At 39.7% G+C, this 14,833-nt stretch overlaps 1 protein-coding gene across 2 annotated transcripts in view; it reads right to left on the bottom strand.

Moving 5' to 3' along the window:
* deaf1 (DEAF1 transcription factor) overlaps positions 1-13,325 on the bottom strand; it is an 18,038-nt gene extending 4,713 nt beyond the window's left edge. The window contains exons 1-9 of one of the 2 annotated variants that reach the window (XR_004897780.1): positions 12,896-13,325; positions 11,313-11,410; positions 10,570-10,696; positions 9,945-10,094; positions 8,265-8,404; positions 7,652-7,717; positions 6,354-6,398; positions 4,832-4,955; positions 2,190-2,339 (exon numbers count right to left, since the gene is read on the bottom strand). Coding sequence is in view for 1 of the 2 variants with exons in the window: in XM_031279761.2 (XP_031135621.2) it covers positions 2,190-2,339; positions 4,832-4,955; positions 6,354-6,398; positions 7,652-7,717; positions 8,265-8,404; positions 9,945-10,094; positions 10,570-10,696; positions 11,313-11,410; positions 12,896-13,094 (1,099 nt within the window). In the remaining variant the exon portion in view is untranslated. The remainder of the gene's footprint in view (positions 1-2,189; positions 2,340-4,831; positions 4,956-6,353; positions 6,399-7,651; positions 7,718-8,264; positions 8,405-9,944; positions 10,095-10,569; positions 10,697-11,312; positions 11,411-12,895) is intronic. The other variant, XM_031279761.2, reaches the window with a different exon arrangement.
* Between the last annotated feature and the right edge of the window lie 1,508 nt (positions 13,326-14,833).

Genomic DNA, 14,833 nt, shown 5'->3' with positions numbered 1-14,833 from the left:
GAGAGAGACAAAGAGAGAGTTCTGTGGGTCAGTATAGAGGGGACAATAAAATACCCGTGTACAACACACCATTTCACACCAACTACAGCTTTCTGAAGACTCGTACAACTGAAAATAACACACATTTTTTAAGACCATTTATATTTTCATGTGTTTTACAATCAAAATCAATAAAAAAAATTTTTTTAACAACTCTTCTCTGCTAAAACCGGAGGGTTTGACTAATACCTGGAACAATCATTCCCATCCCATACGGTAAGGTTCTTATGCAATGCAAATGCAAACGTTGCTCACTGCTCCAGTAAATAGGACAAACCTTAGATTCGACTTGCGCTTAGCAACAGGAGATATTTATAGAGTCCGAAAGCTAACGCTATGCTAGCAAGACTCAAAGTCAATAACATTTTCTACGGTTGACAATCGGTAAATATAATTTAATAGTATGTTTAACAACAAGACAAGCTAGCTATCCAGCCATGTCATTGACCCCAAATCAATATAAAGATTGAAAGAACAAATGATCCGCCATGTTTACCGTCGGCCGCAGCCTGAAGTAGCGTCCTGAACAGTGAACGGGATGAGAGATTGTGAAAGTGCTTCATTTTAAAGTGCTCATATTATGCTCATTTTCAGGTTCATAATTGTATTTAGAGGTTATATCAGAATAGGTTTACATGGTTTAATTTTCAAAAAACACCATATATTTGTTGTACTGCACATTGCTGCAGCTCCTCTTTTCACCCTGTGTGTTGAGCTCTCTGTTTTAGCTACAGAGTGAGACATCTCACTTCTGTTCCATCTTTGTTGGGAGTTGCACATGCTAAGTAGCTAGGTAAGGACTACTAGCCAGTCAGAAGCAGAGTATGAGGGCGTGCCATGCTAGCAGCTAGGCGAGCATTATAACGCGTTAACATCTGTTTGGAGCAGTTTGTGTTTTCTGTTGGAGATGGTAAGTCCCTTTGGGGTGGACTTTGAGCTTTTTCACTTTGTAAACCTGTAACGTGCACAAAAAAGATATATAACACAATAAAGGGAAGGGAAAAAGCCAAAAAGTATAATATGAGCACTTTAAGAAAACTTTGATAAATGTAAAATCCAAACAAGCCTTAAATGTTTATGAAACATCCGCAAACATTTCAGGTCTCCTGAGGTGTACATCAGTCCTCCAGATGTTGAATGTAGAACTAAAGTACGTAGAATCAAACCGAACAGGTGGTCTGAGCAGATCTAGGTCACTGTGTCTTTGTGTCCTCCACACATTCATCCCTGACCGACATACGCAATATATTCCTGTAGCTCGGAGCTCCTCTGAGAGCAAACGATTCCAAAAATAGCTGGACATGAATCTCAGACGCCAACATGTTCGGGGTAAACAGTGTGTTCTCACAGCAGATAAATCTCATCCAGAGTTAACCATTGTGTTGTCTTCCCGTCCACCATGCACTTGTTGTCCTCCTGGGTTACAAGTGCAAAAACTACAAATTATTATTATCTGTCAGTTTCTCTTCATATTAAGTCTCCAGGTCGTATTCTTAAGAATGTATGCAGTTCTTTCTCTCCTGGATATTAATGCTCCACCAACCTATGTCGCGTTATTCTGTCATTCTGTCATTCTGTCTGCTGGTTTTAATTCTTTATACTGTGGTTGTTATATAGCAGCAGATACATCGCTTCCCCCTGCTGAAAAATAAAGGAGGAACAGCTTCATCATTTTAAAATCTGAGTTATTTAAAATCTGTCATGTGGATTTTTGAATTGATGTATGTCTTCTCACAGATGTTTTCACATCTGAAACCACACACTCACACACACACACACTCACACCTGTGTTGGTGCATCATTAACCTCAGGGTGGAGGACAGAGAGACAGTACTGACAGCTGGATCACTGCTCTGTGTGTGTGTGTGTGTGTGTGTGTGTGTGTGTGTGTGTGTGTGTGCGCGCCTTCAAGCCAACCACAACAATGACCACTGACAATGACCAACATTTTTAAATTACAGATATTTCGAATATATATCCACTGGAGTTTAGAACGCCAACACACACAAGAAAACACAATAAAGCGGAAGGTGACGGGCATCAGGTGTAATTTCCGGCGGCACCTGAACAATCCAGGTAGTGGACCGTCGATATAGACTAAACTACAGATGATGAGACAGTGTGAATGGTAACAGTGATGAACCTGGTACCTGCTGTGCTGGCGAACACCTCGCTCTGCGCCGAGCCTTCTGAGATGATGGCAGCAGCGGCGGCGGCGGCGGCGGTGGCGTCGCTCGTCGGAGTGCGGTCAAAGGTCAAGGTGCCGGAGGTGGTGAACTGTCCTGACGGGGACACCGTGACTGTTGGTGGAGGACAGACGTGTCAGACATTTGAAAAGTCGTTCATATTTCATATCATTTATATTATTTAATACTTAACTTAACTCAGAGGAGCTTCACAGGATGAGTGTTGGGGAAATTTTAAAGGTGTTTGAAGTAGAGCCCGACCGATATATCGGCAGGCCGATATTAGGCATTTTCCAAACTATCGGTATCGGCATTAATAATGGCTGATAAATGAATATTTAAAAAATAGAATAAAAACGGACAAAACACCCTTCAACCATGTTCTGAGTGTTGCCGTTGCATAGTTTGTCCACCAGAGGGCGCTCTACAAAGTCCCTGTTGGCAACACTCGTGTTTAACCCTTTAAGTTTAAGATCTTAAAGAGTAACTCTCGCCAAAATGCAACCTAGGGTCTTTTTGTCAATGTACCCGAGTCAAACTTTCGTTTAAAAGCATATTTAAGACGGAAACGCCACTATTAAGATTTACCGTATTTTCGTTTTTCGGTCAAATGGCCTTTTGAATGGGAGAGCTAGGGGCACTTTTATGCTAGCCTCAAAATAGCTATTTTTAAAACACTAAGAAGGCTCGACACAACATGAAACTTTGCTTGAAGTATCACCAGGGGCTCTACACCTTAACGAAAGCATTGACAACATTGTTTGTGTACCCAGAGTTTACTAAAAAGAAAGGTTTTGAGGAACTCACGTTAGCAGTTGTTGTTTACACTACCCGCCATCTTGTCAATCAAAAAGACTCAATCAAAGACTCCATAGGAGGAAATGTCATTCTTATATGAGGCTCCTTTTTCAACTACAAGGTCAATATTGTGTTTCACTAACGACAAAACAATGAATTATCCGTGCATTTATATGGAACTAAGCTTTAGGAGCTTTCCATCTTTACTCTCCTCCCTCGACTATTTTTGACTGGCTCGATAGACGGCGACCGGAAGAACAACAGCTACAGTGAGTTCCTCAAAACCTTTTTTAGTAAACTCTGTGTACACAAACAATGTTCTCAATGCTTGCGTTCACGTATAGAGCCCCTGGTCATACTTCGAGCAAAGTCTCATGTTGTGTCGAGCCTTCTTAGCGTTTTAAAAATAGCTATTTTGAGGCTAGCATAAAAGTGCCCCTAGCTCTCCCATTCAAAAGGCCATTTGACCGAAAAACGAAAATACGGTAAATCTTAAAAAGTGGCGTTTCCGTCCTAAATATGCTTTTAAACTAAAGTTTGACTCGGGTACATTCACAAAAAGACCCTAGGTTGCATTTTGACGAGAAGTTAAGTTGAGTTTGTATTTTTATACATTTTATTTATCAGAACTTTAATATATGTTAATGTTCCTTTGTTCTGTTGTGACAATGAAACAATCAAGTTTATTTTTAAACTGCATTATCATATTATTTTAGTGAGGACTCATAAGTAACAACAAATAAAAAAAAATTTTTTTGAAATATATATCGGCCAATATATCGGAATATTGGATTTTTAAATCACCAAATATTTGTATCGATATCGGCCTTAAAAATCCTTTATTGGTCGGGCTCTAGTTAGAAGTCATGACGTGATGAAATGTCTAATCTGCTGTGCCAACTCTGAGCACATGAATTTGTGAAATAATCTGACATAAACCTGCGCAAATCGCAATCACACATCACAGTGAATCCCCCATTGTAAGCGAGACGGAAGCGAGATGTGAGCAGCGTTTAAGCGCTCTGTCATCCAATCCACATTGACTTTGTCTTTCGTACTCTGTCTGTCCGTCAGCAGCAGCTGCTGGGAAGCTGAGTGACAGCGGCTGGCTGGAGTTTTCATTTCCTTTCCATAGGAGAAAATCAACAACGTTTGTATTGATCCATTGATTTTTATCCGCCCACTGTAGCGAGTACGAGGAATCTGCCTTTAGTGAAACAGGCAAGCTCACAGACAGCCTTGTTCAATCAATGTAGATATGGTTAAAAAATTCCAAACACATATATAGTGGGATATTTGTTGGGCAGGGCAGTATATCGATATTTATTTGGATATTGTAATATGGTAAGTGTTGTCTTTTCCTGGTTTTAAAGGCTGCATTACAGTAAAGTGATGTCATTTCCTCAACTTACCAGACTGTTCTAGCTGTTATATTATTTGCCTTTAACCACTTAATCATTATAACCACATTGCTGATGATTATTTTTCTAAAATCTAATTGTGAAAATATTTTTTTAAAGCATCAATAGTCAACCCTACAATATTGTCGCAGTATCGACATCGAGGTATTTGGTCAATAATATCGCGATATCTGATTTTTTTTTCCATATCGCCTAAGCTAATATTTGTGTGACTTAAACAGCTGTCTATGAAGATTACGCTTCACTAAACGCGATAAAAAAAATATAGATGTGAAGCGTAAAAATGCACAGTCAGTGTGGATCGATACATATAATGATATAATAAAATGGAAGCGTATCTGTTTTATGAGAGACGTCAAAAAAGCTTCTAAAAAAATGTTGTCGTACATGTGGTCCCCGGGGTCAGCGTGATGTTTTTGGTAGCAGGAAGTTCTTTTTTGGGGGAGATAACGGGAGGCTCGTTGTCCTTCTTGCGTCTCTTGTACGGGACGAAGAGGCGGACTGGACCCGTCTGAAGGAGACAGAGAGGAGACATGAGATGAAATCAACCAAACAAAAAAATGAAGACGCTTTAAATCAGCGACAATGAGATGAAAAACGTGTTGATGGTTTTTAACCAAAGTTGTCAAATGTTCAGTGGTGAAAGAAGTACTCGGATCTTTTTCTAAAGTAAAAGTAGTACTACCACAGTGGAGAAAAACTGTTACAAGTAAAAGTTCTGCATTCAAAATCTTACCAAAGTAAAAGTACAAGTATTAACATCAATATCTACTTAAAGGACCAAAAGTATTCATTACGCAGAATGACCCATTTCAGAATCGTGTTTATTATATTATTGGATTATAAATGATTTATGCATTAATAGGGCTGTGTATTGGCAAGAATCTGGCGATACAATACGTATCACGATACATGGGTCACGATTCAATATACTGCAATATATTTCGATACTGTTATTGTGCGTAAGGCGATATATTGGGATTTTTTTTAAGTATAATTTTAGAAAAACTAATATTTAAAAAAAGACATGATGTGCATAAAAGTCAAAGAAGTTTACTTTAGGTAAACAATTCAGTACACAGAAAATCAAACTGCCAGTTTGGGATTGTGGTTCACAGGTTCTTAGTGAGCTAATGTTTATATGCTAAAGTAGGCCAGAGTTCAGCCATAGCTACATTGTTAGCTTCTAGCAAAAAGTCAGGCACTGCTAGGCACTGTTAGGCACTGTTAGGCACTGTTAGGCACTGTTAGGCACTGCTAGGCACTGCTAGGCACTGTTAGGCACTGTTAGGCACTGTTAGGCACTGCTAGGCACTGCTAGGCACTGTTAGGCACTGCTAGGCACTGTTAGGCACTGTTAAGCACTGTTAGGCACTGTTAGGCACTGTTAGGCACTGACACTGGTGTGTCTCAGCATAGCCATCTAGCGGTAGGGGGTTTAAACACAACGTAAACATAAACCACTGTTTTACATGAATATTTTTTAACGTAAACTTATCGAAAATCGATATTGCGTTTTTGAAAATTGATATAGTATTGCTAAATAAAATATCGCGATACTCAAGTATATAGATTTTTTCTTACACCCCTATGCATTAATGTGTTCATCAGTTTAATGTTGCAGCTGGTAAAGGTGGAGCTCATTTTACTTACTTTATACTGCAGTGTAGTTGTTAATTTCAATTTTCAAAATTGTACTTAAGTACAGTACTTGAGTAAATGTGCTTAGTTACTTCAGTCACTGCAGTCGAAACACATGCAGTTGTACAAAAACGTAATTATAAGAAAAATGTGATTAGAGATCTGACCAGACATTTGATATGAACTCTCAGTACCTTTCAGTGTGTAAGAGATAATGAGGTCACAGTTACGGGGCGGGGGGGACAGGACAGGACTAAATTAAATTTACCATACTGATGTTTTCTGCTTCCAGAGTCTCTCCATCCTTTGGACACTGAAGAGAGAGAAGCAGAAAATCAGACAAACCATTATTTCTTCAATTTATCAATTAACCCTTTAGTTTATCAGATGAACAAAATGACAGCAAAACATGTATTAACATATAACATACATACATATACATATTTTATAGAACATATTTTGTTTCTAAAGTGACCCTTCAACCTTGTTGTTCAGAAGAAAATGATATAATGTGTCCCCTGAGACACTGTAATGTCCTGTGACTGAGTGCAAGAAGGAAAATAAAGCATTTGATCATGAAAAAATGATCACCAACTTTTACCGTCCAAACTAAATTAAAAAGCAGCCAAACTGGGAAGAAAACCACCCAAACTGGAGCAGATCATGTTTGGATATTCTGCTGGAGGATAATTTACATATCATCAACGGTCTTGCTGATGACTAACTAAATAACCAGAGGTGGGAAAAGTACTAAAATATTGTACTCAAGTAAAAGTACCAATACTTTGATGAAATATTACTCAAGTACAAGTGAAATTACCTATCTGAAAAATTACTCAAGTAAAAGTAATAAGTAGTTCATTTATAATGTACTTTAAGTAAAAGTTACTTAGTTACATAAAAAAAACCCTGTAAAACAGGGCGGGGGGATCTCTCTCATGTAGTAAAAATATGACAAGGGGTCATAAATCCAAAACTATTACACACCTAAGTAGCCCGTATGAGCTAATTAGATGTATGTGAATTAATTGAGCCAGTGTCCTACATATGCTGTCCTACGGGTTGCTAGTTATGTGTGGCCAAGGATTTTCATCGTTTTGGGCAGCAGAATTCGATGTTTCGGCTAGCATTTCTACTGAAACAGTCTCTGAACCGTCGTCGCTCGCCTGATCCACGTCCATCTCGTTCTCAATCTCCCACAGAGAGACTTGGCGCCTGGTAGGCAGCCTAGATGCTGATCATTCGTCACTGTAGTGGTTCCGGGCAAGATTTTTTTTCTTCCTTTCGGTTTTCGTTAGTCTAAGTTTTTTTTTTTTTTTTTTTTTTACTCAGTAACGGATGGGATTTGTAATGTAGCTCAAAACGTAATCAAGTACATTTTAAATTACCGATTTTAAAAACTACTTGAAAAATACAAAATACACAACAAAACTATAATACATCAATACAGTGACGTGAGTAAATGTATTTCGTTTCTTTCCACCTCTGTAAATAACTAACTGATGACTTATTTCAGCACTGAATGAACTTACTGATCAAGGACCAGGACCAGCCCTGCTAACTCACCCCTGACAGGTCATCACAGCAGGCTGCACAGGTACAGGAAGCAGCGTGGGGGTTCAGGATTCGCTCCTACACACACACACACACACACACACACACACACACACACACACACACACACACACACACACACACACACACACACACACACACACACACACACACACACACACACACACACACACACAGCGTAAAACAGTGCAGTACTGCAGTATTTAGGGCTGTCCTCGACTAAAGAAATTCTTAGTCGACTAACACTTATATGATTTTGTCGATTAATCGATTAGTTGATGTAATCGACAGAGCTGTGCTCTTTCAGAGGTGGTTAAGACTAGAAAAGCACAATATAAATGTAGTTAATGAACCATCTGTAAAACTTCTCCACAATTAATCCTGCAAAAGCATCACTTTAAATCTTGTGTTTACCAGAAATGTGCCCATAAGTTTCTTGGAAATGAGTAATTAAAGCATGAATAAACATAAAAAATGACTTATCAACTAAAGAAATCTTAGTCGACTAAGACCAAAACGACCGATTAGTCGACTAATCGACTAAGAGGTGGCAGCCCTAGCAGTATTAGAGTGTAGTATTACAGAAGTATAAGCCCAGTAGTACCTGTATGAGGCAGAGCAGAGGTCTGCCAGCGTATCTGATACTCCTCTTCCAGTCTTTGCTGCTCGCTCTTCCCGCCAGACCTTCGAACTCAGTGGGGGTGAACCACTGCTGGTTGTGTCTGATGCAGCGACCTTTACCCCCTGGAAACAAAACAACGCTGTGAGCCGGGAGTAACAACAGGACAAACTACTCAAGAACACAGTACCACAGAGCAATGAGGAGCTGTATGATTCAGGTTCTTTTAGACCACTGGTTCCCAAACTTTTTTCTGCAGGCCTTTTGTAGATACAAATATTTTTACATCAATTTTCTTTTTACATTACACTGGGCTTTGGCAATGCAAGGCCTCCTGCACACTGCCTGCGTGGCGTGAGCGTGTCAGCTGTGTGGCGTGTCCGTTTTTATTTCGGCTCCCATGTTAACAGGTTAGAGCTTGCACACTGCCTGCATGACCACGCACGTCTCAGACGTGGCTCGATCCGCGCCGAAAACACATGCATGCTAGAAATAGGCCTGACGCCTATTTTTCACGCGACACGCAAGCGTGTTGGAAGCGTTTCCAGGCAAAATAGAATAGGAAAAGATGTTTATATGTCATTTTGACACAAAAATATATTAATAAATGACATGTTGATGTGTGAAAGTCTCTAGGTTTTGACATAAATGCAGATATAAATGTAATAAAAAAAAAAAATAATTATCGATTTTCAAATATTGCACCTGTCATTACAGAACGAAATATTCTGTAGCCTATTTTGCCGTCAATACTGCCGACGTTGTCTTTGCTGTAATCAGATCAGTATATATTTATGTTTAACATGAAGTGTACTACTGCTTGAGTGCATTTTATCAATGGGAAACACATGTGTACAGACAAGTCTAGCGGCAGCAGCGCCGCGTCAGACACGTTTCTGGTGTGTAAAGACAGAAAACGCCACGCAGCCGCCACGCAGGCAGTGTGCAGGAGCCCTAAGTCTGCATTCACACAGCCTGCGTCAGCCGTCAGGCGGTGCGGCAAAAATGCACGTCTTTCTATATATTTTGAATGTGGGTCATGATGGGTTTAGGCCTGCGGTGAAAAGTTGAGACCGACTTAACTTTCGCAAGGAACACAACCCCACGTCACACTGCGATGACCAATCAAGTAACCGGCGATCAGACTGGTCAGTTAGTTTTGAGGCGGTGTGAGAATCCCGTACAAGAAACAGGAAACATCCTCTATCGCTGCCACAAGATCGTTTTAAAACACGAAACACAAGCACCGAACTGCCCAGGAGTTTGTGTAACAGCTGACTGTTACCTCAGTCCCTCCGTCTCTTTCTCCGTGAAATGAAGCTGCATTCAAGTGCGTATAAACGATTTGACGGAAAACAGTAATTGTGAAATATTAAGTCTACTTGTGCTACATTGGGGGGTTAAAGAACACAACAGGACACCACATAAGTGGGCCGTTTTAGTGACATTTGCTTTTCTTTGGGTCATGCCAATAAAGCCCCTTTGAATTGACTTGAGATCAGCTGTATCTCTGTGAAGGAGAGAGAGAGAGAGAGCGTTGGATGTGGAGCTTCCTGACTGGCAGGCTCCAGGCAGTGCGCATAGGCTTCACCACATCATAAGCCGGCTTTACTGGTAATCTTCGTTGTGAAACAGCAGTGTGTACAGTACAGTTGTGTTGATTACCTGATCCCAGTCGGGTCTTGTAGAGAACTCCGCTGGTGTTCCTGCAGCGGACAGGCAGCTCGTTGTTGTACACTGAGGGGTCCCAGTTGTACTTGGAGCAGGAGTCTTTGTCCTGGGGTGGAGTCAGCGGGGTGGGTGGAGTCTGTGGACCTGAGGGACGCACAGGAGGACGAAACAAACCATCAGTAGGAGAGAGTGATGGACCTCACTGCCACTCACCTTCAGGTTTTTTTAACAACCTGGTTCAACACGGACACCTCAGAGACAGCCGGACCTCGTCAGTACTTTAACACACACATACCCTGTTTCCACCAAGGCATTTCAAGGGGCCGGTTCGGAGCCGGTGCCTAATCTCAAATCTCGAGATTCGACAGCCAAAAAACGGGCCCTCGGCCAGGAAAACTGCTTCCAGAGCGGCACCGAATATTTGCTGGTCTTGAAACGGTCTCGTACCAAGTCCTACTTACGTCAGGGGCTGGGTTACCGTGACCAACTGAAACATTCTGACTGCCATTTTTAAAAACACAGTGTAACAGACACCCACACACTCACTCACACCCACACACACTACACACACACACACACACACACACACACACACACACACACACACACAAAGACGTACCTGGTGCCATCGCGGCAGAAGATTTGAGGCCAGTAGCCTCCACGATGCTGCCATCAGTGTGAACTACAATCAAGGTGGCCTTCCGAGTACTGAGACCATCACCCAGCTGCAGGGTTGTCCTCCCACTCTGTGACACACACACACACACACACACACACACACACACACACACACACACACACGTAAATACAGTTAGATAAAAGAAGGCAAAAGAAGGTGCAGTAGAGGAGGTTCAACTCTCTGCCAGCAGAAGGCACTGGAAGCACAGAAAGTACAATGATTGAAGTTCTAGTGGGCCTTCAGGAGTTTTTAAGGGATCCTTTACAGTGGTGGAATGTAACTAAGTTCATTTCAAGGTACTTTGCTTTATACTTTTACTCACTCTTTATTTCAACTTTTTGAACTGTAGTTATTCCGTATAGTTTCTCACTCTAATAGTGCCTTCAAACACATCTGCTTCTGGAAAACAGAAGCTCAGTTTCAGTTTATATACTGACAATAATTTGCATCAGTCTAGTTTGCAAAGTGAAAGCAGAGCTGTCTGACTGTCTGCTGGACATGTCAGAGCACCATGTGACACTGAGGTTGTTCATGATTATTAATGATGAGAAACGTCAGTTTATGAGGTCTGGAAATTAAAAACACTGAAGCTGTCCTTTGACCTGATCTGAAAGCATGGACTCTGTAAACAGAGCGACACTGAGCATGTAAAGTAGCGTGATCGTCAGTGTGTGTTCATCTACCAGCACGTGTTCAGGGAGACTTCCTGACGTGGCAACCGTCGTCGTAAAAACGTTGTCCTCTGCAGTTTGAACGTCCGCCACCGTCACAGCCGTCACCTCTGATCAACAACAAGAGATTCAAATATTTACTCTTCACATCCATCTCCAGATGATTACTTTTACTGTTATTATAGTTCCTTCAGTACTCTTGTAACATTAGGATACAATTCATCACAGCCAAACTGAAGTATTATGACAGCATGTAGATCTACACAGGGCAATACGGCAAATGATAAATTTCGCCAGAATCAAAAGACCTTTTCTATTAACCATGTATGCCATAATATGTGTTTCCGTAAGGAAGATCACAAGTTTTTTAGTCTATGTTTCTGACAGTAGGCTGACCGGTAATGACGGTTACAATTAGGGCTGCATGATATTAGGAATACGCAATAACGTTGTTGACTATCGCGATACAATTATATTACCGACGATAAATAAACAGATATGGAAGTGTACTCAGTTCTGCCTTTCTGCTGCTTTCAGAATTCTGCTAAAATACAGCAAATTGCTTGTTGAACTTAATACAAATGAAAGGAAATCTTTTCGCACATTCTTTTATTAAACAAATTGAACATTGAATTAAATATATAAAAGCACCATTAAAAAAAATGACAAATAGATTTAAAGGGTAGTTTTCTACTGAGACTCTCTTTCAACTAACTCAAAAAATTTAAGTGGATTGAAAAACGATATACTGTGCACCCCAGAGTTATTCTCAGCTGCATTCTCAATATTTCAGACATCACTCTAATGAAGAATTTAACATTAATTTTGAAAGATAAAACAAAATTATTACTGTTACAACCTGTGTAAATTTAAATTTTTTTTTTTGGAAACCATTCAACCAACCTGGCTCCAATTTTTTTTAATTTTATTTTTTTTATCACTATTACTCAATATCTGACATTTTAATCTTGAACAATGGGGGGAAATGCATAACCTTTACCTATTCAATAATTTAAGAATCAGCACTTTTCTTAAGTGTTACAGCTCTTTAGTTCGGCATATGCAATGCATCAAGCAAATCTTAAATATAAACTTTAAACACAGTTAATCTTAATCCACCAGTTCAATATGATGGAGGGCTAGCAGTGTAAACTAGCTCTAAAAGTTGGAATTGTATTAAAGTTGTGTAGTTGGTTAATGATGTCAGTCATTGCCGAATTAATAAAGACTTGTTTAATAACTAAATTGAATATGTGCGCTATATATATATGTGATGATATGCAATATATATGTTACAAATCTTTAAATTACACAATAATTTAACGGAGTTTGGCAAAACACACTTGTGTAAATTACCACAACTCTGTAGGAGATACGATGGTTGTTTTAACTTTTGTTACTGATTCACATTTATAAGAAGTATTAGCTACATAACATTCACCAGACGTGTGTATTCTCTGTTCACGTTCTCTTAATACATCCATGGTTCATGCAGAGTAAAGCTAACTGCCATTATTATCGTTACGCTGAGTTGTAGCGCCACCGGCGACACCCCGCACAGCAGCGGCCTGCTGCTAGCTTAAAGCCCGCCTTGCCTGCAAATGCCGCCTCGGCCTCGTCTGGATTCGGCAGGGACTCGGCTACCATGTCGATGTTTCCCGGTTCCGCCATCACAGCCATCGTGGTGACTTCGGCCTCCGACTCGGTATCCGAGCCCACTTGCTCCACCGATGGCATGTCGATGGGCGGTTCATCCAGCCCGAGCGCTTTCGTGGCCGAGTCCGCTTCGTCCATTCCTCCTCCGAACGACAAAAGCCGAATGTGACCGAGCAGCCGCGGGGCTGAGTGTGGTCCGAGCGCAGCCGAGCCAGGTACGAACAAAAGTAGAACCGCAAACACGGAACCTGTCAACCGATAGTCGCTCAAATTAACAGAAATGCAAAGTAAAACGTTCAAGAATCAGGCGAGCTGATCCGGAAAGAGGACGGCCGCTCAACCGTTTGTTTTTCATAAAGATTCAGGAAAATATGGAAGCCCATTTCCGCCAGTAAAAGAACAATAAGGTGAAAACGTTGCCTTGATAATTCAAAAAACATCCCCATGGTATATATGAGATAAAAAGTAATACTTGTGAAATAAAAGTCATAATTATAAGATTTTTTTAAAATTTTAAAATCGAAAGAGAAAATTATAATCATAATTATGGGATTAATAAAATTAAATATCAAAATATTTTCCTCCTCATCCATACTTTTCTTCCTAAAAGTTCCTGTTTTGGAGCCATAATTGGAGTGTTGTTGAATCATTAATTTTACCTCTGCTTACTATGTTGCCATCACATCTTATATCTTGTAACTTATTGATGTATGCACACTGTTCATGAACGTAACAATGTAGGAAGGTGATATCTAAACAAAACACATTACACTTAAACAAACACTTAATGGTTTTTTTTAATGACTTTTAACTGATCATAATTTTAAATATTATTATTGGAAATGTAGTATTGTGTTTTTAAATTAATTTATTTCATTTTTTTTTGTAAATTTATCAGATTCCATCTGCGAGCCACTAGAGGGAGCACGCGTATAGACATGTATACATCATATACCATTATTAATGTGATTTTTTTATATTAATGTATTGCTAAAATTATATAAAATACTCATACTATACATTTTATTTATAGATTATTTTAATTATTTTATATGCTATATATTTGAAAGTTTTTCTCAAAAATTAAAAATTAATCCAAAATATTAGCAAATATAAATTCCCACTGATGATAGGCTTACTGGCCTACAGGTAGTCACTAAGGTAGCCATCCACAGATACAGTTAATCCTAAGGATTCACTGTGCCACATGTCAAAATACATGTGGCATTAAACACATTAAAATAGTATTTATACAATCATGCCAACAATTAGTAGGCTATTTTAATAGCTTAGTATTCTATGCAAAAAAGGTATGTATAGAGGCTTTAGGCCGCCCTACACGTTATTGTAGGCCCAGTTTAATATGCAACTTTATATTATACAATATACGTAGTAGGGGGTCCCTGCTCCGTCTCTCTTTCAGTTGAGGGGTCCTTGGCTTAAAAAACATTGAAGACCCCTGCTCTAGATTGATCATGCTAGTAGCTAGCGAGTTGTTGGTAAAAGGCTGGTAAACAGCTGGTTAACATTACAGAGTTGAATCAAAACTATTTTAGAAACATTTGTTATCAGGAACCACAGTGGAACACACAGAAACTCCCAGACAAATTTATATTAAGTGATTCATCGGGATAAAAGACTAAATTTGTTACTTTGCTCTGGAATACGTGATTGAGCCAGCAAAGCGGTTTTTGTGTTTATATGTGTGGTATTTATTCAGTTTGGGAAATACTACGATCCATATATGAATATATCTATTATGTCTAGTATGCTACGATCTCTACAAAGCTAACGTTAGCTTGAGTTGGTTGGCTGACTGAACAGGGACCAGTCTCTGTTGCTTGAAGTTGGCAGACAAACTTTCTCCTTTTGGGAAG

Source organism: Sander lucioperca, chromosome 7 (genome assembly GCF_008315115.2).
Source record: "Sander lucioperca isolate FBNREF2018 chromosome 7, SLUC_FBN_1.2, whole genome shotgun sequence".
NCBI classification, from domain to species: Eukaryota; Metazoa; Chordata; class Actinopteri; order Perciformes; family Percidae; genus Sander; species Sander lucioperca.
Note: the sequence above shows the minus strand (reverse complement) of the source record. Positions and strands in the feature narration are given on the sequence as shown.